This window comes from Octopus sinensis, linkage group LG14, assembly GCF_006345805.1.
Source record: "Octopus sinensis linkage group LG14, ASM634580v1, whole genome shotgun sequence".
Taxonomy (NCBI): Eukaryota; Metazoa; Mollusca; class Cephalopoda; order Octopoda; family Octopodidae; genus Octopus; species Octopus sinensis.
Window position 1 is genome coordinate 7,515,981 of NC_043010.1, and position 25,185 is coordinate 7,541,165.

General features: G+C 34.7%; 1 protein-coding gene across 3 annotated transcripts in view; it reads right to left on the reverse strand.

Annotated features, from left to right (window-relative positions):
- Positions 1 to 2,997: 2,997 nt before the first annotated feature.
- LOC115218740 (protocadherin gamma-A11-like) overlaps positions 2,998 to 25,185 on the reverse strand; it is a 335,456-nt gene continuing 313,268 nt past the window's right edge. For 2 of the 3 annotated variants that reach the window (XM_029788633.2, XM_029788632.2), the window contains exons 3-4: positions 11,910 to 12,069; positions 2,998 to 4,523 (exon numbers count right to left, since the gene is read on the reverse strand). In XM_029788633.2, coding sequence (XP_029644493.1) covers positions 4,234 to 4,523; positions 11,910 to 12,069 — 450 coding nt within the window. In that variant the 3' untranslated portion in view covers positions 2,998 to 4,233. The remainder of the gene's footprint in view (positions 4,524 to 11,909; positions 12,070 to 25,185) is intronic. The other variant, XR_005001775.1, reaches the window with a different exon arrangement.

The window sequence follows — 25,185 nt, forward strand, 5'->3', positions numbered from 1 at the left end:
CCAATTTCCATTAATTGGTCAGAAGCATATTAGTAACCCATGTAATTAAAAGAAAATCTCATCACGGGATCCAGGTATTATGTTCATTAAAATAGTCGAGAGCAATGGATAATGATATTTTAGGATATACATTAATTATGAAGGCATTTCTAAAAATATATAACGAGCAATAGCCTAATCTTCAGAAACTTGCTCGTCTCCTTTCTTTCTCTGCTTAGCTTTATATTAAATTTCTTTGTAATGATTGCTGCTATGATGACTTTAAACATAATTTTCAATTTGAATACCAAGCCAAAATAATCTTACTAATAACTAATCTCTAAACACTAGACACTATGAAGGTGACTTTAAAATACTCGGCATTGTTGTATTTCAAAATTCTTTATTTTCTATTGTACTACTATCTATTTTATTCTACAATAGTGCTAATAATCTTCTCATCTCAATATGAACTTAATGTATAAAAATAAATATCGCCTCAACATTAGCAGCAATAATTTTGGTTATAAAGATCAATTCTTCAAAATATATTATCATATTCATATACAATAGATGATGAGTACTTATAATTGATGCCAACAGAGTTTCCTCAAAATATGGCAAAAACACTTTTTCAAAACCTTCCACAATAGATACATCGTGCAAATTATCCAAATAAATAAATGAAGTTTCTTGTTTAATAAGCTATCAGACCAACTGTAGCCCAAACCTTAGAATAAGCACCCAGATCTCTTTCATTAATATTGGTTTCAAATTTTGGTTCAATGCCAACAATCTCGAGGGAGAGATAAAGTTGATTACATCGACCCCAGTACTTCACTGGTAATTATTTTATCGACCCTGAAAGTATGAAAGGCAAAGTCAACCCCAGCTGCATTTGAACTCCGAACACTCTTTTATTTAATATTACCGCCTGCTTCCTAGGATTAGGAATCTCTGAATACACACACTTCTGTGTGTGTGTGTGTGTGTGTGTGTGTGTGTGTACGTGTGTATGTATTTCCTTATATATATATAATGAAAGATTGGAAACAAACAAGCTTGACTTGTTTTTTTCTGCTTAAAATCAATTCTGAATATATTTCACAGAAATGATGTCATTTACCCAAAGCAAATATCAGGCTAGACAAGAACAAGAATCTTACTCAACAACAATAAAAGAAATGTTTTTAAATTCTTGTCATTTATGATGCAGCATATAAAAATAAAACAAATAAGATTTCATTGATGTATCAGTAATCAACTTGAATGTATTTCTCTCATTTGGTGACAAAAACATATCTAGATGAGACCTTATATTTGTGTTTACCATTATTAGAAATGTCCAAAGCCAAGTGGTTATGACACAAGCCTCTCAGGCAGACATACTTAAACATAACTATTCTTGTATGTTGTTAAACACAACACATTATCAATTAATTGCCAGAGAGATACAAGCACCACAAGAGTGTAATAGAGAAAAGGAATTCTTTCTCCAAAGTTTCTAAATGACCTTATATGTTTTAAAAGACAATATAAATATGCAGGATCATATATGTGTGTATTTAATGTGGATGTAAAATTACTTGTCATTAGAGCTTTTGCAGTAACTATAGTCGAAGGTAAATACTCCTTATTCCCAAAACCTTTGTGATATCTAATTTCACAATATAACTAAATACATACAGAGATGACTTCATACATTCACCACCTACACTGTTTTGGCACACTAATAATAGAATATACCACACACACACAAACACACACACACACACACACATACGTATACGTATACATACACCACTCTCACTCACACACACATATGTACATTAATCTATATACTTTACAATATTACAGATCTATTTCAGTCTATCTTACCTATCAGTTTCACACATGAATTAGGTAATTAGATGATAACTTAACTCTGCACTTATCAGAGTGGTTGATATGGACAGTATGGCAGCGGTTTTTTGAATCACTTAACACATCCACTCTATTGACAAATATACAAATGTCTATTCTTTTGACATAATTACTTGGACAACTCTCTTTCTCCCTCCCTCTCTCTCTATCTCTCTCTCTCTCTCCACACACACATACACACATAGCATCATCATCATCATCGTTTAACGTCCGCTTTCCATGCTAGCATGGGTTGGACGATTTTGACTGAGGGCTGACAAACTAGATGGCTGCACCAGGCTCCAATCTTGACCTGGCAGAGTTTCTACAGCTGGATGCCCTTCCTAACGCCAACCACTCTGAGAGTGTAGTGGGTGCTTTTATATATATATATATGTATATATGTGTGTATGTGTGTGTGTGTCTGTGTGAGTGTGCATGTGTCTGTGTGTCTGTGTGTCTGTGTATACATATATACCTATACATATAAATATAGATATATGTGCATATTGCTAGTGATACTACTGCTAACTAATTGCTGTAATGACTATGACCAATTTGAAACTAACAAACATAATACCTTAGTTTCATTTCATATGGTACATTTACAAAACCTTTGCAGGCCTCAACGACTGGCGAATATTTTGAACAAGTAACAAACCTATAACCAAATATATATTTAGGATTATCTCCTGCTTTGCAAAGATTAAACAGAGTAAAATTTATATGACTTTTAAAATAACCTAGGAGTTTATTGTTTAACTAAATAGTTCAGATTGAGACCTATTTTTCTTTTTAATAACAACAGATTTTTAATGACAAAAAACTAATTGTTGATAAAAATTGGAACTCCTGATTAAATTCCTTAATTAACATACAACACTAATTAATTACATTACTCTTAAATAAAAAAAATCATGTATAATCAATTAATGATATATAGTAATTAATCTAAATAGAAGCAATATGAATGTACGTCACATTGTTATAAGCCTAAAAAATAATTATGTGCTCCCCAGTTTCATAACGAGTATAGAGGAAAATGAGATTTGTTTTGTTAAAGAGATAGAAAATATTGTACGTTTTATATACTGAAAAATTCCATAGAAAACTGTGTTAGTCGATGACAAGTTTTAATAGAAAATAAATTAGATATCTGTAAACAGAAATATACATACAATAATATTTGCTTCAAAAAGAATTTGGTATGTACAAAGTAAAAAAAATGAAAGGTTTGCAATTTCCTAAAAATTTGTTTCTCAAAATAAACTACAGAGAAATTCAGTATCTAGAAATGATGTTATGCAAACAGAAGTAAGAGTAGTTTGGTAAATGATATCAAAAGAATGGCAACATTAAATCAAATTTAGAGAAAAAAAAAATACAATCACAGAATATATTCAATTTGAATATCAGTCATATGAAAATAAAAATCCAGGAAAGCAAAAGAAGAAAAAAGACAGCAATAACATCTATTGTAATATAACATTGAAGAATTTTCACATTAAAGAATAGTCATTGTTTTGTTTTTAGTTCAGTTTTATATCTGGTTTTATCCCTGTAATATCGGTAATGGTTGGAAATTCAAAGCAAGCTATGCATTGATGGTAAGCTTATCAAATGTCATTCTTTTAAGATATATTATAAAATATGACAGTTTGGTAAGGTATTACCAAACTGTCATGTTTTATTGTGTTGAATTATTTTGAGAAAAATCATGTAGAGCCCCTTTTCACTATGGTGTTGTAATATTGAGATAGAATTAAGAAAATAATTATGTTTCTTGCTATGCTTCTTAACCTAGTATTTAAAATTATAGTTAGCCCTTCCTCGTAAGCAATTTAATAAAAATATTTTAAATTTCAAACAGATACATTTTTTTATTTATATTTTTTACCAAATCAACCAAAACATTCTTTTAACTTTAACTCTATATTTTAATAAGTTGACTTTTAGCAATCTTTAAGAATCAAAATCAAATTAAAAACAAACTGCTAAATAGTAATTATTTGAACAATCTTATTTCCAATTTTTCAAAGAAATATTATGATGTAGCACTTTAAAATTATGTTATTGATTCAAGAATATTGTCTGCATTTTATGTTGTATTTTTAACATAGGGAGTGGGGAATTTATAAATGAAAAAATGCTTTGGCAATCACCATGTGTCACATAGATGAATTTTGCTCTCCGTGTATGAATGTAATATCAAGTATGTTTCATTTTAAGATTGATTTCCTATATGAAAAATTACCTTTTTTTATTTTTACACTCTTTTTCCTTTCACTTTGGCAGTCACTGTTTGATTTGCTATTTTAAAGTTAACCAACACTCTGCGGGAAAGTACCTACATTAAGATTTAGGAATATGGTGAATTGGTACAGCAGGTAGTGGTTTGGAATATGATGTAAAACTGTTTCTTGTTGGTAGATTCCATATCTGTAGTTTTGTGTTAGTGTCATTACTACAGACTTGAGATGATTTCAAATCAATAATATCATTGCAATGAGAATTTTGACCCATTTTATATTTGTAGGAAGTTCTGGTAGTGCCACCACTAGTATTCTTTGCCCTAGTGAGTGTTTGTTTTAAAGACCTCCTACCTGTAGTCGGAAGCAGCTCTGGCTGGCAAATCTTAGCGCCTGAAGAAAAGCAAAGATGAGAAGAAAAAGAAGAACCAAGTTTAAATTTGGGAAAAGAAAGGTAGCTTTAAACACTGAATAGCAAAAGGAGAAAAAAAAAAGCAAAAACCAGCAGCAAATAAATTTTACAATAAAAATACAATAAATAATTAAATAAAAATATCATTGTTTTAAATAAATTAAAATGGAAGTCAATAACCTCAGCTTCCAGGCAAGCAGATATTGAAACAAAAGGTTAACTGAGAAATAATGAAAATTAAAAGAGTAAGCTCCAGTTATATATTAAGAATATAACAATGAACTTCTTTAGAATTAAAATAAAAAAATTAAAAGAAATGATATTTCATGGATTATTAATGATAAGTCAATATCCAATCTTTGATATGCAATACATGAAAGGTATGTTATACACACAGTAAGCCCTTTGATTGGAAAAGAAACTTAAGGGATCTTGAGTTATAAGTTCCCAAACAAAATCCATAATCTGTTTGAAATTGTGTATAAGATTGATAATTAAGATTAATTTTAGTCCATTCATTTCTTAAAATGCTTTATGAACATTGGAAAGAACTAAGTTACAAAATAATGGCTTCTTGTAACTGCCTCATATTCCTTATGATGATTTAAATAGTTCCATTCTAAATGCATTCAATGTTTAGAAGTGAAGTTGTATAAAATTTCTTTAAATAGAATTTTTTTTTTTATAAATTATATTTATAAACTCTATTATGAGTTCAAGTTCACAAGATTTAAACCAAATGACCTTTGTACTTTTCTTAGGGAGAAGAATGTTCATTCAACTGAGTCTAGGATATTTTGCCTTCTTTACTGAGGGACTTGATTGTGTACATATGGTATTTTTGTTCAGGCAGGATCACAAGCAAAACAAAAATTATGTAAATAATTCTAATGGTTTCGGGTATTAAAAATATTTTATCACACAGACATTTATGAGAAAATACGTTTACATATTCCCCAGAGACACTCCTGCAAAAATATATGTTAAAAAATTTCGATATGATTTTAGAACGTCTCAAACGCTAAAAATTCAGAGAAACTAGAAGCATAGAATGCAACATACTAAAGGTCGAATTCTTTCTCGAATTTGTAAAAACATGAAAGCCTACACAATTTCAGGTATGCATTTATAGTTACATGAATTGGAAATCATTATTTTTGCAGATATGTTTATTAACTACTGGTAAACACACACACACACACACACTAACTTAAAAGCACTGGCAATAGCATGAAATGCAATGAACCACTGATGAAGTCTTTACAATAGCTTAACCTGTTAGACATAGCAGCCAAATTTCTCTTGAATTTCATTTTGTCACCAAAAAGGCCATATGGACCAGTGATAACGATGTTGTTTGGCTCAAAATCAGAACATCACAAGTTCAATTCCTGGATCAGGTAACACATTGTAACCTTGAGCAAGATACTTCATTTCATGCTACTCCAGTCAACTTGACAGTAATAAATGCCAACGAGATGCTGATACAGCTCAGTCTCTCTCTTTCATTTATAGCTGTGACATCTTAGCTGTTCCACTGCCTCAAATTTGGGAGAGCCAAGAGGGAGTCCACATATGCTTGTGACTACATAATCCCTAAAAAACCATTTAATGAAAGTGAGGTACATGTTACAAAGCTATACACGCTTGTAAGTGATGGCTGACCAATTTTTCTTTTGGAAGCACTCCGTCGGTTACGACGATGAGGGTTCCGGTTGATCTGAATCAACGGAACAGCCTGCTCGTGAAATTAACGTGTAAGTGGCTGAGCACTCCACAGACACGTGTACCCTTAACGTAGTTCTCGGGGATATTCAGCGTGACACAGAGAGTGACAAGGCCGGCCCTTTGAAATACAGGTACAACAGAAACAGGAAGTAAGAGTGAGAGTAAGTTGTGGTGAAAGAGTACAGCAGGGATCACCACCATCCCCTGCTGGAGCCTCATGAAGTTTTAGGTGTTTTTGCTCAATAAACACTCACAACGCCCGGTCTGGGAATCGAAACCGCGATCCTATGACCGCGAGTCCGCTGCCCTAACCACTAGGCCCTTGCGCCTCCTATGGCTGACCATACTGTACTCTACATTGATTTTGGACAGATCCATTGAATAGTACAGACCATGTGGTTTTGGGTTCAGTCAGACTTCATACCACCTTGGACAAATGTCTTCTACTATCACGTCAGGCTGGCTAAACATGTCATGGTTAGAATTTTTGTCAGGGTGTGTACAGAGGGAAAGAGCCCCCATAAAAATTCTTAATCTCCAATTTGATGAAATTCAAATCATCAGTATTCCAGTTCATTAGAGAAAACATAAAAAAAAAATCTAATTCTTCAATTCCATGTGACATGGGAAATGCCAGGTATCTCTGCTAGTATATATATATATACACACACATGTATTTGTATACAGGCACAGGCACGACTGCGTAGTAAGAAGCTTGCTTCCCAACCACATGTTCCATGTTGAGTCCCACTGTGTGGCACCTTGGACAAGTGTGTCTTCTACTATAGCCATGGGCAGACCAAAGCCTTCTGAATGGATTTGATAGATGGAAAACGAAAGAAGCCCATCGTATATATATGTATATATATATATATATATATATACACACATACATATATATATACATATATTTGTGTGTGTATTTATGCATGTGTGTACATATGTTTATGCGTGTGTATATTTGTATGTATGTCTGTGTTTGTCCCCCACCATCGCTTGACAACCAATGTTGGTGTGTTTACATCCCCTGTAACTTAGCGGTTCAGCAAAATAAACCAATAGAATAAGTACTAGGCTTACAAAGAATAAGCCCTGGGGGGTCAATTTCTTCAACTAAAAAAACCCTTTAAGGTGGTGCTCCAGCATGGCCTCAGTCAAACGACTGAAACAAGTAAAAGAATATAAAAATAAAATTTTATTGGGTTTAAATTTAGATCCCTTTAAAACTGAAAGTTTGTACCACAGAACTAAAAGCGGTCTTGGCCAGCGTGGTATCAAAAAGTCAGTGTTCATGATGGAAGTGAAGCTTGGTGCAATTGGCAGTGCATTCGCAGAGATGTGCTGAGTGAGTCCTGTGGAATTGCTTGTTTATCCATATTTGTTTATCCTAGATTGGTATTTGTAAAGGTCTTGCATTTTTTTATATTCGAAATCTTATCCATTAGTGTATGACTTTGGATTATTCATATTGATGAAGTTGATAATTTTCATAAACATCAAACTTAGCTGTGTTACTAGGCTTTGTTATACAGTTGTGAGAATATACCACCTACTCAGGGTAAAGTGCCAATGAAATTATCTGTAGTACTCATGTGATATGAATGTTTTTGTGATATACGCTTATATCACTAAAACATTTATATAACCGAAATACTAAAATTACTAAGTCTCTCTAAAAGAGATTACGGCAGCGTTACTGGAAATTAATTGTTATTGCCATATTAATATGGCAGTCTTATAGATATAAGACTAAAGCTGTCACTGATTAGCTCCATGAGGCCATCGCCTTAAGCTAGCTATTTGACACACAAACTGTGTCCATTATAACCCTAATTTGATAGAAGATGGCAAAGTCTTTGTGTAATCAAAAATTACAGTCACTGAGAATGCAATAGGTATGACAGTTATATCTTACAGAGGCTTAAGTTTTCTTTTTTTCCCGACCTGTATTAGTGATCCAAAAGGTCTTGCATAATTCATATTTAGAATATTAATGATTAATGTACACATTTTCTTATTTCTTTATTACCCACAAGGGGCTAAACATAGAGGGGACAAACAAGGACAAACAAAGGGATTAAGTCGATTATATCGACTCCAGTGCGTAACTGGTACTTAATTTATCGACCCCAAAAGTATGAAAGGCAATGTCGACCTAGGTGGAATTTGAACTCAGAACGTAACGGCAGACGAAATACCACTAAGCATTTCACCCGGTGTGCTAACGTTTCTGCCAGCTCACTGCCTTAAATGTACACATTTTCTGCTCACACACATGCACACATATGCACACATTCATACACATACACTCAAGCACACACACACACACACACACACACACACAACACACACACACACACTCACACACATATTCACTCACTGACACTCATACACACATACACAGAGAAAAAAAGAGGGGGTTGAAACACATGCAAACAGGTATTTATGAAGGCATACACTTGCAGATATATAGACAACATGCTTATAGATATGTTGCTTATAAATATGTCTGTATATATATATATACATACATGCACACAGTATTACACATATGATAAGGCTAAAACCATTGCTGTAGTCTTCTGTAATCTACAAAATATCTACAATTTACACTATTATCAACATTCTAAAACACTATTACAACATACTAAAATTATCTTCACTCCATTTGCTCTAGACAAATGCAATCTCTTTATACATTCACAGTAAAAGAGTTGCAAAGCTCTCTCTCTCTCTCTCTCTCATAACCAAAGAAGAAGTTATCAATCATCATTACTGTCACCATCCTCCTCCTCCTCCTCCTCCTCCTCCTCATCATCATCATCATCATCATCATCATCATCATCATCATCCTCATCATCATCCTCATCATCATCATCATCATCATCATCATCATCATCATCATCATCACCACCACCACCACCACCACCATCATCATCATCATCATCATCATCATCTCATCATCATCATCATCATCATCATCATCAACAACAGCAACAACAACAACAACGCCATCACTAATAAGGAAAAAACTGTCTTTTTAACATCATCATCATCCATTTAAATCCCATGTTTGGAGTGCGGGGTTTCGTCCAGCACACACCACAGCTGATATCGATGTTTTTAATACCCAGCCACGTTTGGAGCTTATTATGTGAGCTTTGCTACTCAGCATGTTAACATTACATACATATTTGACGGACCACACTTGCTTCATCTCTTTCTCTCTCTCTCTCTGGCATTGCAGATCTGCCTCCCACATTTAGTACCTGTCTTACTATCAAGCAGTCTTATGCATACCTCCAGTAGCATAACTAAAACGAGAGGGCCTTAGGAGTAGTCCACTCTGAGTGGTGCTTTTATAGGGACAGCGCTTTTGTGTCAATCTACTGTAAAACCTGTATAGGGAGCAGGAGTGCAGCAAAAACAAGGGCTGGTCTGGGAGGCACACAAGTCTAGCTAAACCACCACATACCTTATAAATAATGTTTTTCGGTTTAAATAAACAAAATCTTTGTTGCTAACTGAAGCAACAACCCTTCCTCACCACAAAAACAGAAATTCAATTATTCCATTCCTTATTTTGGTAACACTTCTCATAAATTGCATGGAATTTAAAAGAGCTCTTGGGTACAGACTAAATCTACTTTATATAGCAGTGTCTTGTATATGTAATTTATTAAGCTGAAACACTTTGAATAACCGAGATTATATTTTGGAAATATATATATATAGGCGCAGGAGTGGCTGTGTGGTAAGTAGCTTGCTAACCAACCACATGGTTCCGGGTTCAGTCCCACTGCGTGGCATCTTGGGCAAGTGTCTTCTGCTATAGCCCCGGGCCGACCAATGCCTTGTGAGTGGATTTGGTAGACGGAAACTGAAAGAAGCCTGTCGTATATATGTATATATATGTGTGTGTCTGTGTTTGTCTGTATATGGTGGTGTGTTTACGTCCCCGTCACTTAGCGGTTCAGCAAAAAGAGACCAATAGAATAAGTACTGGGCTTACAAAAGAATAAGTCCCGGGGTCAAGTTGCTCGATTAAAGGCGGTGCTCCAGCATGGCCACAGTCAAATGACTGAAACAAGTAAAAGAGTAAAAGAGTAAAAGAGTAATTGTTTCAAATGTCTATTTTATCATGCTTCCACAGGTCAGGTGAGACAATGATAGGGGGAACCGTTTTCTACAGCTGGATGCATTTCCTGATGCCAAATGGTACTTGTTTCCATCCTGAGGAAAATAATTTCTCAGTCTATCAAATAACAAACGACCCAAACATTATAACGTGGAGAACAAGAAACGACACTATGAAAGCGTCTTTTGTCTACAAGAAGTCCAGACATGCTATTGTGGTAACTGCAAGTAAACAGCACCATCACTGAAGCCATTGTTTACAACCAGTGAACAAACACATGCAAAGACACACAGAGTAATACATACATATATATGTATGCATGCATGCACACACACATGCATATATAAGCATATATATGTGTTTGTGTGTGTGTATATATATATATATATATATATATATATCCTCTCTTTGTGGTACCACAAAGAGAGAAGAGCAAAGACTGGTAACGGCTCAAAGAGCCATGGAAAGGTCAATGCTTGGTATCTCTTTGAGAGAGCACATAAGTAGCAAGATCATTAGAAAGAAGTCCGGCGTGAGAGATGTCATCGCAGAGTATACACGCAGCAAGTATAGATGGGCTGGACACATCGCCCAGCTCACCGATAATCGGTGGACGCACGCAGTTATCAAGTGGTACCCGTGTGAGTGGAAAAGACCACCCGGAAGACCTCCACGATGGTGGAGTTACGATTTCAGGAGGACGATTGGGATCACGTGGATGAGAAAGGCACAATCCAGAGAGGAGTGACCAGCGGTGTCAAATGGACGCCTGATGGACTGGTTGCTCAAGGTGATCAAGGTGATATATATATACATACATGTACATATATATAAATGTATGTATGTATATGTAGAGAGAGAAAGTGAGAGTGGGGAGAGGTAAATAAACAGATAGATCTTGTCCTGGATATGATTTTAAACTGCATCTGGTTGTGGGACCCCAGTTCTGGAGTTCAGGAGTTCCAAGATTCTGTGGAGTGTGGAACCACCTTTAGCTACTATTAATCCCTGGGTCTTCTCTGACCCTAAGTAGTAGCACCTGCTAGGGTTCCAGCTATGGATCAATTAGCATGTTATGCTAAATAATTAGCACACACTGCCTTGAAAGGAAAGCCTCCGAGAGACAACCTAGAATGCAAGTCAAGGAGTGGAGTCCCTAGGTGGTCCAGTGCCCCTTTTGATGCCCTTCTGGCAAATCCTGAGTAGGCAGAGCTCTCCAGCCCTGTAGGGAAATTCCTCTAGGAGAAGGCCACACAATACACACCAATATCTTTATTATCCATCACCATCTCCATCTCCACCACCAAAAATCCATGCTTTTTTAAACTTGCAAGCAACACATATATTTATGAGCAAAAATAAATTATATACTTTTATCAAGACATGCCTATGAAGCAGTGTATATGTGTGTGTGTGCTAGTATCTAATATGGTGCATGCCATGAGATTTTGTTAATGGAATTGAAGACAAAAGAAGGAAGTGATATAGCTGTGATAAATACCTTTAACTTCTTCGTAGACTGCAGCATTTCCTTCACTCAAGCCACACCCACCTTCAGCACAAGATACTGTGGACATCACACTGTAATGGTAAGGGGCACAGATTGCTCTTTCTTTAGCTTTTTCACAAGAAGATAGACCAGTGTTCATTTGAACACATATCTGTGTACAGTGAAAATAAAATAAAATAAAACAAAAAAAAAAAGACAAACAAACAGAAAAGAAAGCAAATGAAGCAGAGAAGATGGATGGTATTATAGAATTCAAACCTTGAAAGGAGAAAAGAACTGCAAAAATAAGTGTTTTTATTTCTTCATTATTATCATTATTATTATTATTATATTATTATTATTATTATTATTATTATTATTATTATCTAATGAAAGAAATCATATCATAAGTTTGTCAGTAGCTTTCCAATGAAGAAAATGGTAGTGAATTCTACATTGAAATTTGACCAAAGATGTTGCAGCAGCCGCATTTGAGGGGTGCGGAAAAGTTTTTTGCTTTGAGGAAAAGAATATATAAGAGAATCTGTTAATTATGATTTCATTCAACACATTCCCTTCTTAGATTCACACACTTATTGCAATGGTCCTTCGGTTTTTCTAACCCCTGTAAAAGAACTCAGAAGTTTGGTTCTAAAAGGGGAGTGAGGTAGTCCTCATAAGTTAATCTGTATGATATCCCGTCAAATATTTGTGCAGTTTAGAGGTTAAGTCATTGAGGCTGTTTAGTCCTGTGTCTCCTGTCTACTCTGATTGAGCAGATCTATGTTTAGAGGCATTCTAGCAGTGATCAGCCAAACTTTTTGATTCTCACTTACTGGTACTTGTGACGGCGTTCACCCAGGGCGGGTTGAGCCGGCTTCTTCTCTGGTCCTGACGGCATCATGAACCATAGCGACCCACGCTCAATGGTCCTGTACAAGGTCACTGGAGATAGCAAGCCATTCACGGTTCCATCTGCATAGACAGACCACCTGTGGACCTGAGATTTTGGAGAGGTCCTCCTTTATCATCGTTGCTCAGGTCTTCAGCTGCCCGCCCCTGCGTTTGCGCCAGCTGGGAAGTGGAGGTGGGAGGAGGACATCGTGAATCAGCTCACCCTCTGGACACCGGGCCACACGACCGAACCACCTTAAGCACCGTTGTAGAAGCACCAAAGGAACCCGATCAATGCGTCGGCAGTGACGAATGCTGTGGAGACAGTCTTCATAGCAAACTTTTTGATGGGATATTCTTTCATTATTTTACTTGTTTTAATTACTGGACTATGGCTATGCTGGAGCATCACCTTGAATGGTTTTGTCAGTCATTGTGATCCAGTTTCAAATTTTGAAAATCAGACATCTGCCACATAAAATTATCACACAAGTGGCAGGGCATTCCATAAATACCTACAGATTATATGTAACTCCAAAGTTAAATACAGGATGTGTCAGAGCTATGTTTTGTATCTGCTTGGAATAGAAATGTACTCTGTCCATTTTTAGGTGTATCTGTTTATTTCAATGAATTTCGTTAGGGTTTTGTATTCTCTATGAAAATAGGAAAATACATAAATTTTTAGGTTTTAAATTATGGATGTGTGTGTGTGTGTGTGTGTGTATGTGTATGTGTGTGCGTGTGTTTATCTGTGTTTGTCCCCCTCCACTGCCTGACAACTGGTGTTAGTCTATTTACATCCCTGTAACTTAGCACTTTGGCAAAAGAGATCAATACAATCAGTACCGGGTTTTAAAAGAAGAATTATGTACTAGGGTTGATTCATTTGACAAAAATTATTCAAAGTTAAAAGAGAAGAAGATATATATACTGAATAATATACTGATAATTATTTTAGATTTTAGCTTTAAGAATATATAAGAATGTACAACTGAGAAACTGAGGAAACTAATGCAAAATTGAAAATGAATTACCACTTTAAGTTTGTGCAGATGTAGAAGTTATTAAATAACTATTTTCACTTAAGTAACAAAGGCAATATAAATGTAACACAAACTCTGTCTTCTTGAAGTGCACAGATAGCTTTATAAAAAGTAAATCAAGTTTCAAAATGAAAGTATTTTAGTATGTGCTCATCATATGATAACACTATTATAGTGTAAATAAACATATTTAGGCGCAGGAGTGGCTGTGTGGTAAGTAGCTTGCTAACCAACCACATGGTTCCGGGTTCAGTCCCACTGCATGGCATCTTGGGCAAGTGTCTTCTGCTATAGCCCCGGGCCGACCAATGCCTTGTGAGTGGATTTGGTAGTATATATGTGTATATATATATATATATATATATATGTGTGTGTGTGTTTGTGTGTCTGTGTTTGTCCCCCTAGCATTGCTTGACAACCGATGCTGATGTGTTTACATCCCCATCACTTAGCAGTTCAGCAAAAGAGACCGATAGAATAAGTATGGGCTTACAAAGAATAAGTCCCAGGGTCGATTTGCTCGACTAAAGGCGGTACTCCAGCATGGCCACAGTCAAATGACTGAAACAAGTAAAAGAGTAAAAGAGTATATTTAAATATTAAAAATTTAAATTACAGAAATTTATTACTTATAGACACCTTCTGCTGAGAGAACAATAGTTGAGTTAGTATTAATATATTCTATGTTGTGAGCATTAATAGTCTAGATTCTCTCATTACTACTTCAGCATGTACAATAAAGTCTATGCTTATCTGAGGAGATTCAATAATAATTTAATGTTTGCTGTGTTGCCTTCTGTGCTTATTCATTTACTGTATTTTCATTTTACATAATAATTCATGAACAGTAGCGTTAGCGGTTTCTAAGGGGCCAATCCCTAGTTCATGCTATTTCATAAGGTAAGATTAAAAAGGGCTGTATGGTATATCAAATACCATACAACATAAATTCTTGATGTAAAAAATTATTTTTGCCTTTAGATGATGAGCAATAATTGCCAAATAGCAATCGAGCGCTGCTCCATTTTAGAAAAGAGATAATCTGAAGAATGCAAGAATTCTCTCAAGTTGACATGCCTGGAAATAAGGGGGTCAGTTGTGGACATATGGTTCTGGCTCTTACACACCTTATTACATGTTTTATGAAATATTATATTAAATCATTAAACTATTAATATTTTGCAGCGTGGAAGGTGTTTATAAGCCATTTAAGAAACACACAAAAGCCGTTCGATTCACTTCAACATTCAAATTTAATTTGTCAAAATATTTTCGTCGCTTTGAAACTGTGACCTGTTCACTGACAAAACTTCGTGCAGCACAAAGTTTTGTCAGTGAACAGGTCGCGGTCTCAAAGCGACGAAAATATTTTGACAAATTAAATTTGAATGTTGAAGTGAATCGAACGGCTTTTGTGTGTTTCTTAAATGGCTTATAAACACCTTCCACACTGCAATTATTTTCGTTCCAGCACACGATCTCAGATAAAGTTACGCGCTATGCAAGTACATCTCTGTAATATTTATATTTTATGATACGAGAAATTTTATCCCTGAGCAAACCATCCTAAAAAGCATTTCAGCATGAAGGAAAAAGTTTCTTGTTAACTTGCATCTAACTGGGCACAATTATACTGGTCCATCATTATGTCTTTCAAAACTAAGAATATTCGGGGTCATTACTCTTTAAGAAAATTGTGGCTGTTGGGGGTTTATACTCCCATCCACCTTAAAAGAATCCTCAAAAACTCTTCCAAGATTCATCTGAGGATTCTCAGCCAATTTGGAGATATCTGGGAGACTTGAAGATAATTGAGTATCAATTGAATCAACTCCAGTATTTGACTGATACTTGGATTTTATTTGACCTGGAAGGATAGAAGACAAAGCTAACCATGGCAGAATTTGAACATAGAACGAAGGGGGCCAGAAATTAATGCCACAAGACATTTTCACTTATATTCTAAACAGAATATATTTCACCTTGTTCATTCTCTTCACCAATTAACCATGAACTACCTATTTCTTTATTACCCACAAGGGGCTAAACACAGAGCGGACAAACAAGGACAGATATAGGTATTAAGTCGATTACATCGACTCCAGTGCGTAACTGGTACTTAATTTATCGACCCCGAAAGGATGAAAGGTAAAGTCGACCTCGGCGGAATTTGAACTCACAACGTAATGGCAGACGAATACGGCTACGCATTTCGCCCGGCGCGCTAACGTTTCTGCCAGCTCACCGCTTTATATTAACCATGAACTACCACCTCTTCTTACACTCCAGAACGGTTTTGTAAACATACGCAATTTTATTTTGCTATACAAAGCACATTTGCAGAACACATATGCAAACACACACGTACACACACAACACACATATGCAATAAAGCATGAAATACATACGCATAGATATTACACACATATACACAGAGACAGTTAAAAGTGTGGATAGATACAACCTAAATGTAAAACTACCACTTTATGCATCTTAATTTTATCTCTTGGTAAATATTACTAGAAAGGAACATAAAAATACTTTTCATATCCATTTACTATGCTGACACAGTATAGTCAAAGTGAATAGAATTAGAACTTTCTATATTCTATATCTCCTGAACTGTTATCACAGCTTATTCCACATCAATTATGTTCAGCCAAAGTAACTAAAGCAATGTTACATGGAAAGACAGCTTTATATTTGAAGAGACGCCAGACACATAAGTTTAATTCCACTTGAATTCAACTAGATAGAAAGTTTAATTTGAACATGAATGCATTGATAAATATTTTAACTACAAAAGTGCAAAACAAAAAAACAAATAACAGCAAAAATAGTAAAAGAAAGAAAGAAAGAAAGAAATTAGCTGAATTCCAACTTCCAACTGAGAATTTAATTAAAGAAATTGGGTTTGCTGTCTCCTTATGGAAAATATCAAGAATATCATTATAATATCAAGAATATCATTAAAATATAATCCAAGATATGAAAAACATAATAAAATATTTCTTAGCAATAGTATTATTTGTATTCATAACCATTTTTAAAATACAATCCTTTCTTTCTTTCTTTTCTCTTTGGAGCGCATCAGCATCATTTTAGTGAAACCTAGAGTTCAACTTAGATTAAATTTGAGTTGAGCTTGATAGATGTTCTAGAGTCATGGTTAGTGTCGAAGAAGATTTGATTCAGAATGCATTTCAATATACATTTTGAGCTAATGAAAGATTCTCTGTGTAAATATGGTTATGTGGTTAAGAGACTCACTTTGTAACTATGTAGTTTCATGTTCAATCCCACTGCATAGCACTGTGAGAAAAATATAATCCAGTCTAGCCCCGGGTCGACCAAAGCCTTCTGAGTGAGTTTAGTAGATGGAAACTGTGTGGAAGCTCATTGTAAATATATGTGTGCATGTGTATGTGTGTGTGTGTGTGTGTGTGTGTGTGGTGTGTGTGTGTGTGTGTGATCACTGGTTGAGAACCAGTATTAGTTTGTTTACATCCTGATAACTTAACAGTTTGGCAAAAGAAACTAATTAAATAAGCGTCAGACTTAAAAATATAAGCCCTGGGTTCGATTTGTTCAAGGTGGAGTCCCAGCATGGCCAGTGATTGAAACAAGTAAAAGATAAAGGAAGATAAAAGAATTATTTCGAAATATAAAGTAAAATTTCCCTACTATGATACTTGGCCATCTTAAAAACGACTGTAAAATGATACATCAGACAACATAGCATTAATTACACTTTGCTTAAAAAATTAAAAACCATTAGGGTGGAAACAACTGGGACAGCCTTGATCATAGATCTGCTTGACAGAAATGACATTGGATGTACTGTCATCATTGTTGTTATCACTGTCATCATTTCTGCTCCCACTGCTATCACTGTCATTATTATCATCACTGATGTCATTATCATCATTATCACCAACACTACCACTATTATTATTATTATTAGTAGTAGTAGTAGTAGTATTGAGTGAGAGAGCAGTACATGCCATCAAAGTGACACTGGGGTAGAATATACAAAGCCCAGTATATATACCCATCATGACTACCCATCTGATAAGGGTACACCAGGTACATGCATCACAACCAGATGTGTGTGACATGGTGATCTCATATTAAGATAAACAGTGCATGATCTTGCAGGTGGGGCCCAGTTAGAATTTTCTCCAGGTTGAGTAGCCCATCCCACTCAAAACTTCCCGGAATAAGGGTAGTGTAAGGATGTTGAAAGAACCACCCATGTTTCCAGAGATGAATTATTCAAACCTCAAAGAATTCCTCTCAACACATGACTATGATGCTCCCCAACTACTTCTGCTCATGATCAGAGATGCGCATATCATCAGCCACTAAGGGACATGCTCAACTGGTTAAGGTCAAGCAACTGACACACAAATCTGTGGTTTTGAGCAGAATATTCGCTGTAGCCCATCTTTTATACCAAGATAAAAAACAATGTACATGACAACAATTCTAATCAGTTAAGATCAGAAGCCATGAGAGCCACTGCCTTACTGTACTGTACTTAGTATATTAACTGAGCAAGGATAATTTCTTATACTTGTGTGACACTGATAATTATTATTGTAGCTTTCAATCAATGTTTTTTTTTTATATCCTTTGTTCTTCCATTCCCTTTTTTAAATTTACATTTATTACTTTATGAGAAATTATGCTTCTTTTTTTATGTGGTTTTGTGGTAAGAAGCTTGCTTCTCAGCCACATGCTTCCAGGGTTCAATCCCACTTCATGGCACCTCGAGTAAGTGTCTTCTACTATAACATCAGGCTGACAAAAGCTTTGAGAGTGGATTTGGTAGATAGAAATTGAAAGACGTCTGTCATATATATGAATGTGTGTATACATGGGTTGGGGGTAGGATGTCAGTGTTTGTCCCTCACCACTGCTTGACAACTGATGTTGGTGTGTTTATATCCCAGTAACTTAGCAGTTCAGTACAAGAGACCGATAGAATATGTAGTGGGCTTTAAAAAAAATAAGTCCTGGGGTTGATTTGTTCAACTAAAACCCTTCACGGCTGCTGTCTAATGACTGAAGCAAGTAAAAGATATATATGGAGTTGGAAAGAATGTCCTGTCAAACACTGTTAAAGCTTCATAATTAGACTAATTAAATTTATTCTAATTATTTATAATTTTGTTTTAAGACACAGTATACATCAGTTAGTTATGCTAACAGAAAACAATCTCTTTTTTTTTAGACTTTATTGATGGCTTAGATCTAAAAGAGAACTATAAAAGGTTTCCAGGGTCCAGAAAATCAAAACTCTGTAACCCTTTAATGGTCATGTTCTCCCCACCCCTGTAGTTGTCAATTTACAACTTCTTAGGATGAACACCAACTGATTCAATTTCTCCTGAGTCAGAGAGCCAACAAAAGCCATGAGGCACTGCTTCTTCATTCAATACTTAAGCTAATGGGAAAATGTATTTAAAAATAACTGAACTTATTCAACTCTTCTAGAACCTTTCACTGCACTGATTATTGCCAACACAGAAGCTATCACTATTTTCTTTAGATTCTGGATTTTATACTTTATACAAAACACCAGTTGCCATAGGAAATAAGTAAAGAGCGAGTGCAGATTTAATTAGATTGAAATTTTAGCTGATCATCAAGTACAAAAATATTTATTCATAAATAGCTTTTTTATTTATTCTATTTTTTATTTCTATTTTGTGACTATGTGGCAATAAGTTCTTGCTAGCATTCTGTGTATAGAAGCAATTCAGTTGACTAAAGACTGTTCATTAAAAGAAAGATTAATAAAATATTAAAAAACAATATCTTTGTGACTCTAAAAAAGAAAAGAAATCTGTATTGAAAAGATGGAAAGAAAACACCAAACAAATAGCTCAATGTGTATTTAAAAGTGAATAAGGATTCATTCTTGAATACAGTGAAGTTTGGTAAATAATAGCTTGTTTTATTTTGATAATAATAATAATAATAATAACAATAACTGTTATTTAGGAAATAAAGATTAATATGAAAGAAAAAAATATTCATATTAACATGACTGTGCTCCAGTATGGCCATAGCCTCTAGCTGAAATTAATAAAAAAAGAAAGTAGAAAGTGGTGACAAATCCAAATTTGTGAAGTTAGCTCACTATGCATCATTAATAAAAATTTGAATAGGTCAGTGATGTCACACACCAAGAGCTTTCAGAAACATTTGAAATTTATTTCCCTATATAGTGTATGGTAGTCAATGCTTCATTCACCAAAAAGATATATAAAAAAAAAAAAACGAAAAAATGAAAAATTCAAACAAGAATTTTCATTGAATGTTTTCCTCACCTCCAAAATCGTTAAGATCCAGCCAGCCTCCTTCCTAACATGTTACTAGAAAGTTCACTGAAGCAACTAAAATATAATTTCATTGAGCAGGAGTTGAACAGATTCTACTAAATGACTCTTATCTCAAGGGTTATTTATTTTACTTTATTTTATTTTATTTTGGTATTTTCATTGGAATTGCACTGTTAAATTTTTGCTGAGAGATAACCTAAGGCTTCATTCACTGTTACGCAGAATATTCAGAAAATGCTTGTGGAATAAAAATAAACTTTAAATACAAAAAAAAAAGACTAAAAAAAAAGAACAAACTCATTTTATGGAATATTTTTTAACTATGGCTTGTTTCAAGTGACAACAACAAATCTATCACAACTAAAAATGAATGAGGAACGTTAAATTTGTAGTTTAATCCTAAGAAGTTGAACAGATATTTGCTTTTTCTCTATCACATACCACTACAAGTACTCAAAAGAAAGAGGGGAAAAAATCAATATTCTTGATCAAATGAAAAATCAATATATTACCTATTGGGAGTACTAATTTTTAAGCTCTCTTAAGTAAATAATGAGACATATTGAAAAGATGACTTAATTTTGAATTTATACTCCAGTAAAATAAATTGATGGCCATGACAAGTTAAAAAATTTTTTTTTAAATAAAAAAGGAAGGAAAACCAAAAAGAAATAAAAAAGACAAGAAAAAGGAAAAAAAAATGGAGGAATTTTTTTTTTTTTTTTGTCTTCTCAAATTCATTTGGTATCAGGGAGATAAAAAGTGATTATATTTGGAATGTTTAGCCATTTTATGACACAGGGTAAATTCACCTCAGATCTAATTGCTTTGAAAATATCATTTTGAATCAATTTCAGTGCTTCAGATTGGAGAAATTAGCACACAAAAGCATCAAAAATGTTTTCCGCTATCTCTTGTGTTTTTGTCTCCTGAGATTTTTATAACAGCTAAATGATCAACTAACTTGGTAGGGACTTGAGATTATCATTAATATAGTTCACATTATGCTAATTCATCGAATAATTTTTGTTTTGTTTTTTGTTTGTGGTTTTTGTTTTATCTCTTCATTTAACATCAGTGATGATGATGATGACATAGTTTGTGTTTATATTTTTGTTATTTCCTTTCGGATAATTGATTATCATTTCAAATAAGAAAGCTCAGTGGAAATATAATTATAATAAAAATGAATAAATAAATAAATGAATAAAAATGACCATAGCAGAAGTGGTATTAGACTGAAATTATGAGTGAGGGGTAGTTATAGGAGGAGGAGGAAGACCGGTAGAATAATCATACTGATAGTGGTAGAATCGGTTAGGGATCGTGATGGTGCCAGCAACAATATCAGTGGATTTGACAATGATGCTGTAGTTAATGATGATGATGACGAGGACGACGACGACGATGATGATAATGATGATGATGGTGATGATGATGATGGTGATGATGATGATGATGGTGATGATGATGATGATGGTGATGATGATGATGATGATGATGATGATGGTGATGATGATGATGATGATGATGATGATGATGATGATGATGATGATGATGATGATGATGGTGATGATGATGATGATGGTGATGATGATGATGATGATGGTGCAGGTGGAAGAAAGGGTTATTGTCATTATGAAGATGAAGTTGATAGAAGTAGCAGCACAGGAGGAAATCATAATGATTTTTGGCATGATGGTAATCATAGCAGTGGTTGTAAAAACAATATTGATTTCTTTAATAATTGTAACAACAACAACTACAATAATAATAATTCTTTAATAACGATAATAATGATAAACCTTTCTACGATAGGCTTAAGGCCCAGAGATTTGGGGTAGCGGGACAGTTGGTTACATCAACCCCAGTGTTCAATTTGTACTTATATTATCAACCCTAGCACTCGACTGGTATATTGTTTTATCAACTTCTAAAAGGATAAAAAGAAAAGTCAGCCACAGTTGGTTTTGAACTCAGAACATAAAGTCAGACAAAATGTCACTGAGCATTTTGACCACAGCATGCTACCAATTCTAAGTTGCTGTCTTAATAATAATAATAATAATGATAATGATAATAATGATAATAATAATAATATTAATAATAATAATAATAATAATAATAATAATAATGATGATGATAATAATAATAATAATAATAATAATAATGATGATAATAATAATAATAATAATAATAATAATAATAATAATAATAATAATAATAATAATAATAATAATAATAATAATAATAATAATAATAATAATAATCATAATAATGATGATTATGATGATGATATGGTAAAAATGATCCAGTGGGAGCTTTGTGGAAATAATGGCCAAGAAAGATCAAAGACATGGTTTGACAAAATCCTAGAAGGAGTTGCTGAAAATGGGGATTGCAAAATCCTGTGGGATGCAATGATTCGGTGTAACCATCAAATTAAACATCGATAACCTGACATTGTTAACAACTATGATGAATTGAAATGGGAAATATGCAGGTTGTTGACAATGAAGAGAGTGGACATGATACCAATTGCAACCGGTGCACTTGGAAGTATCAGTACCCAACTGCCAACATGGCTCAAAAAGATTGGTACAAATGTAAAGACAGAACACCCACAAAAATCATCAATGCCAACTTTCTCTCGCTCTTTCCTCCTGCATCTTGCAGCTCACCTGTGACGGACCGGCATCCCGTCCAGGTAGAGAACCGATACGCCAAGGAAACCAGGAAACCGGCCCTAATGAACCAGCCATGGCTCGAGAAGGAACAAACAACAACAACAACCTCATCATCATTATCGTTTAACGTCCGTTCTCCATGCTAGCATGGGTTGGACGGTTCGACCAGGGTCTGGGAAGCCAGGAGGCTGCACCAGGCTCCAGTCTGATCTGGCAGTGTTTCTACAGCTGGATGCCCTTCTTAACGCCAACCACTCCGCGAGTGTAGTGGGTGCTTTTTACGTGCCACCTGCACAGGTGCCAGGCGAGGCTGGCATCGGCCACGATCAGTTGGTGCTTTTAACGTGCCACCGGCACGGACTAAAAGAAAAGAAAAAAATGAAGAAAAGCAAGAATCTAGTATAACTGTTTGAACAGGTAAACAAAGGTCAAAAATGTATGTGCTCTTTGGAGAAGAACAATCAAAAAGCAAAAAACATTGATATGTTCAATGCAGAAAAAATTAGGGGATGAATAACAAGGGCCTCAAAATAACATGCCATTGGTGAAAACTACAACAGGTAAAATAGTGCTGTTGAAACACTCTGAAGGAGAAGTGGTAGACTTTGAGGTTGAACTAATTATGAGTCATGTCTTAATTTTGGAGCTCAGGTATCCCTTATTTCTGCCTAGGTTGGTTATCATTTTTTTTTTTTACATGTACTAAATCTTTAATCTCTTCTAACATGTGCTTTTACATTTTTGCTCTTACACCACCCATATAAATATCTACATGTATATATGTATGTGTGTATGTATGTATGTATGTATGTATGTATGTATGTATATGTGTGTGTGTGTGTGTGGTGTGTGTGTGTGTGTGTGTGTGTTTGTGTGTGTACATCCTCATGTTTTTGTAACCTCTATTAATGTGGCATGTTCTGTAATATATATTTAAGCTGAGAACTTGTGACCAATATATGAAATAATAGTATTAATAATAATAATTATTATTATTATCATTGGTGGTGGTGATGGTGGTGGTGGTGGTGGTGGTGGTGGTGGTGGTGGTAGTAGTAGTAGTAGTAGTAGTAGTAGTATCAGAATTGGTAATAGCAGTGAGGAAGTTGAAGCTGGTTAGAGAAATGACCAATTGAATGTCATGAAAACTCATCCATCAAAAAATGTGTTGGGAAGCTTAAAGAAATTGGTGAAAAATCTAATTAGAAACATGCTAGGTACTCAATCAAATTCTATAAAAAACAAAAATTCTATTATGAGTTCCACTGACATTAACATACAATTAAAGAACAAAGGAGAAACTAGCCAACATATTTAAAACAAATCAGAAAGAATAGAACATTTAAAATAAAATATAAGAAAATATAGTTGAATTCATAAATGAATAATATAAATAAAATTAAAGAGAGTTGAAATTAAAACTTTTTAAATAATTTCTGACTAATAAATTCATAATTAAAATTCATAAAGGAATGGAAAATAAATAGGATACGGATTTGTATTTCTTACACCGATCAGCATTTTATTTATTAAAGTGCATCAGTTTCGATTTGGAATCTATTTGGAATTTTGTGTGTTTTACTGGGAAATCTAATTGTGGTTTTAATGTTCAACTTAAAAGTCAAGGACTAATTGATTACATGTATAACTACAGATAGAAGGGTTCATTAAAAAGGTCAAAGTTCATCCAGGGGAAAAGGTAATTTAATTTTACTGTGTAATGTTGTGGATTCATGCATTTTCATTTGGTATTCCTTAAAAAATTTCAAATGGAAAATTCTTTAAACGCATTTCAATGCCTCACCAACAAATAGACAATAGCCCTTTCTATCTCAGTCATCATCATCATCGTCATCATCGTTTAACGTCCGTTCTCCATGCTAGCATGGGTTGGACGGTTCGACTGGGGATCTGGGAAGCAAGAAGGCTGCACCAGGCTCCAGTCTGATCTGGCAATGTTTCTACAGCTGGATGCCCTTCCTAACGCCAACCACTCCATGAGTGTAGTGGGTGCTTTTTACGTGCCACCCGCACAGGTGCCAGGCGAGGCTGGCAACGGCCACAGTTGGATTGGTGCATTTTACATGCCACCGGCACGGAAGCCAGTCGAGGCAGCACTGGCTTCGGCCACGATTCGGATGGTGCTTTTTACGTACCACCAGTCCAGGGGTCCTGGCATCTGCTGGGTGCCAGTCATAGGATTGGTTCAATTTCGATTCCGATTCCAATTTCGATTTCACTTGCCCCAACAGGTCTTCGCAAGTGGAATCACTCAAATTTTTAGAAATAGTAGCTAAATCTTCCTCAAATA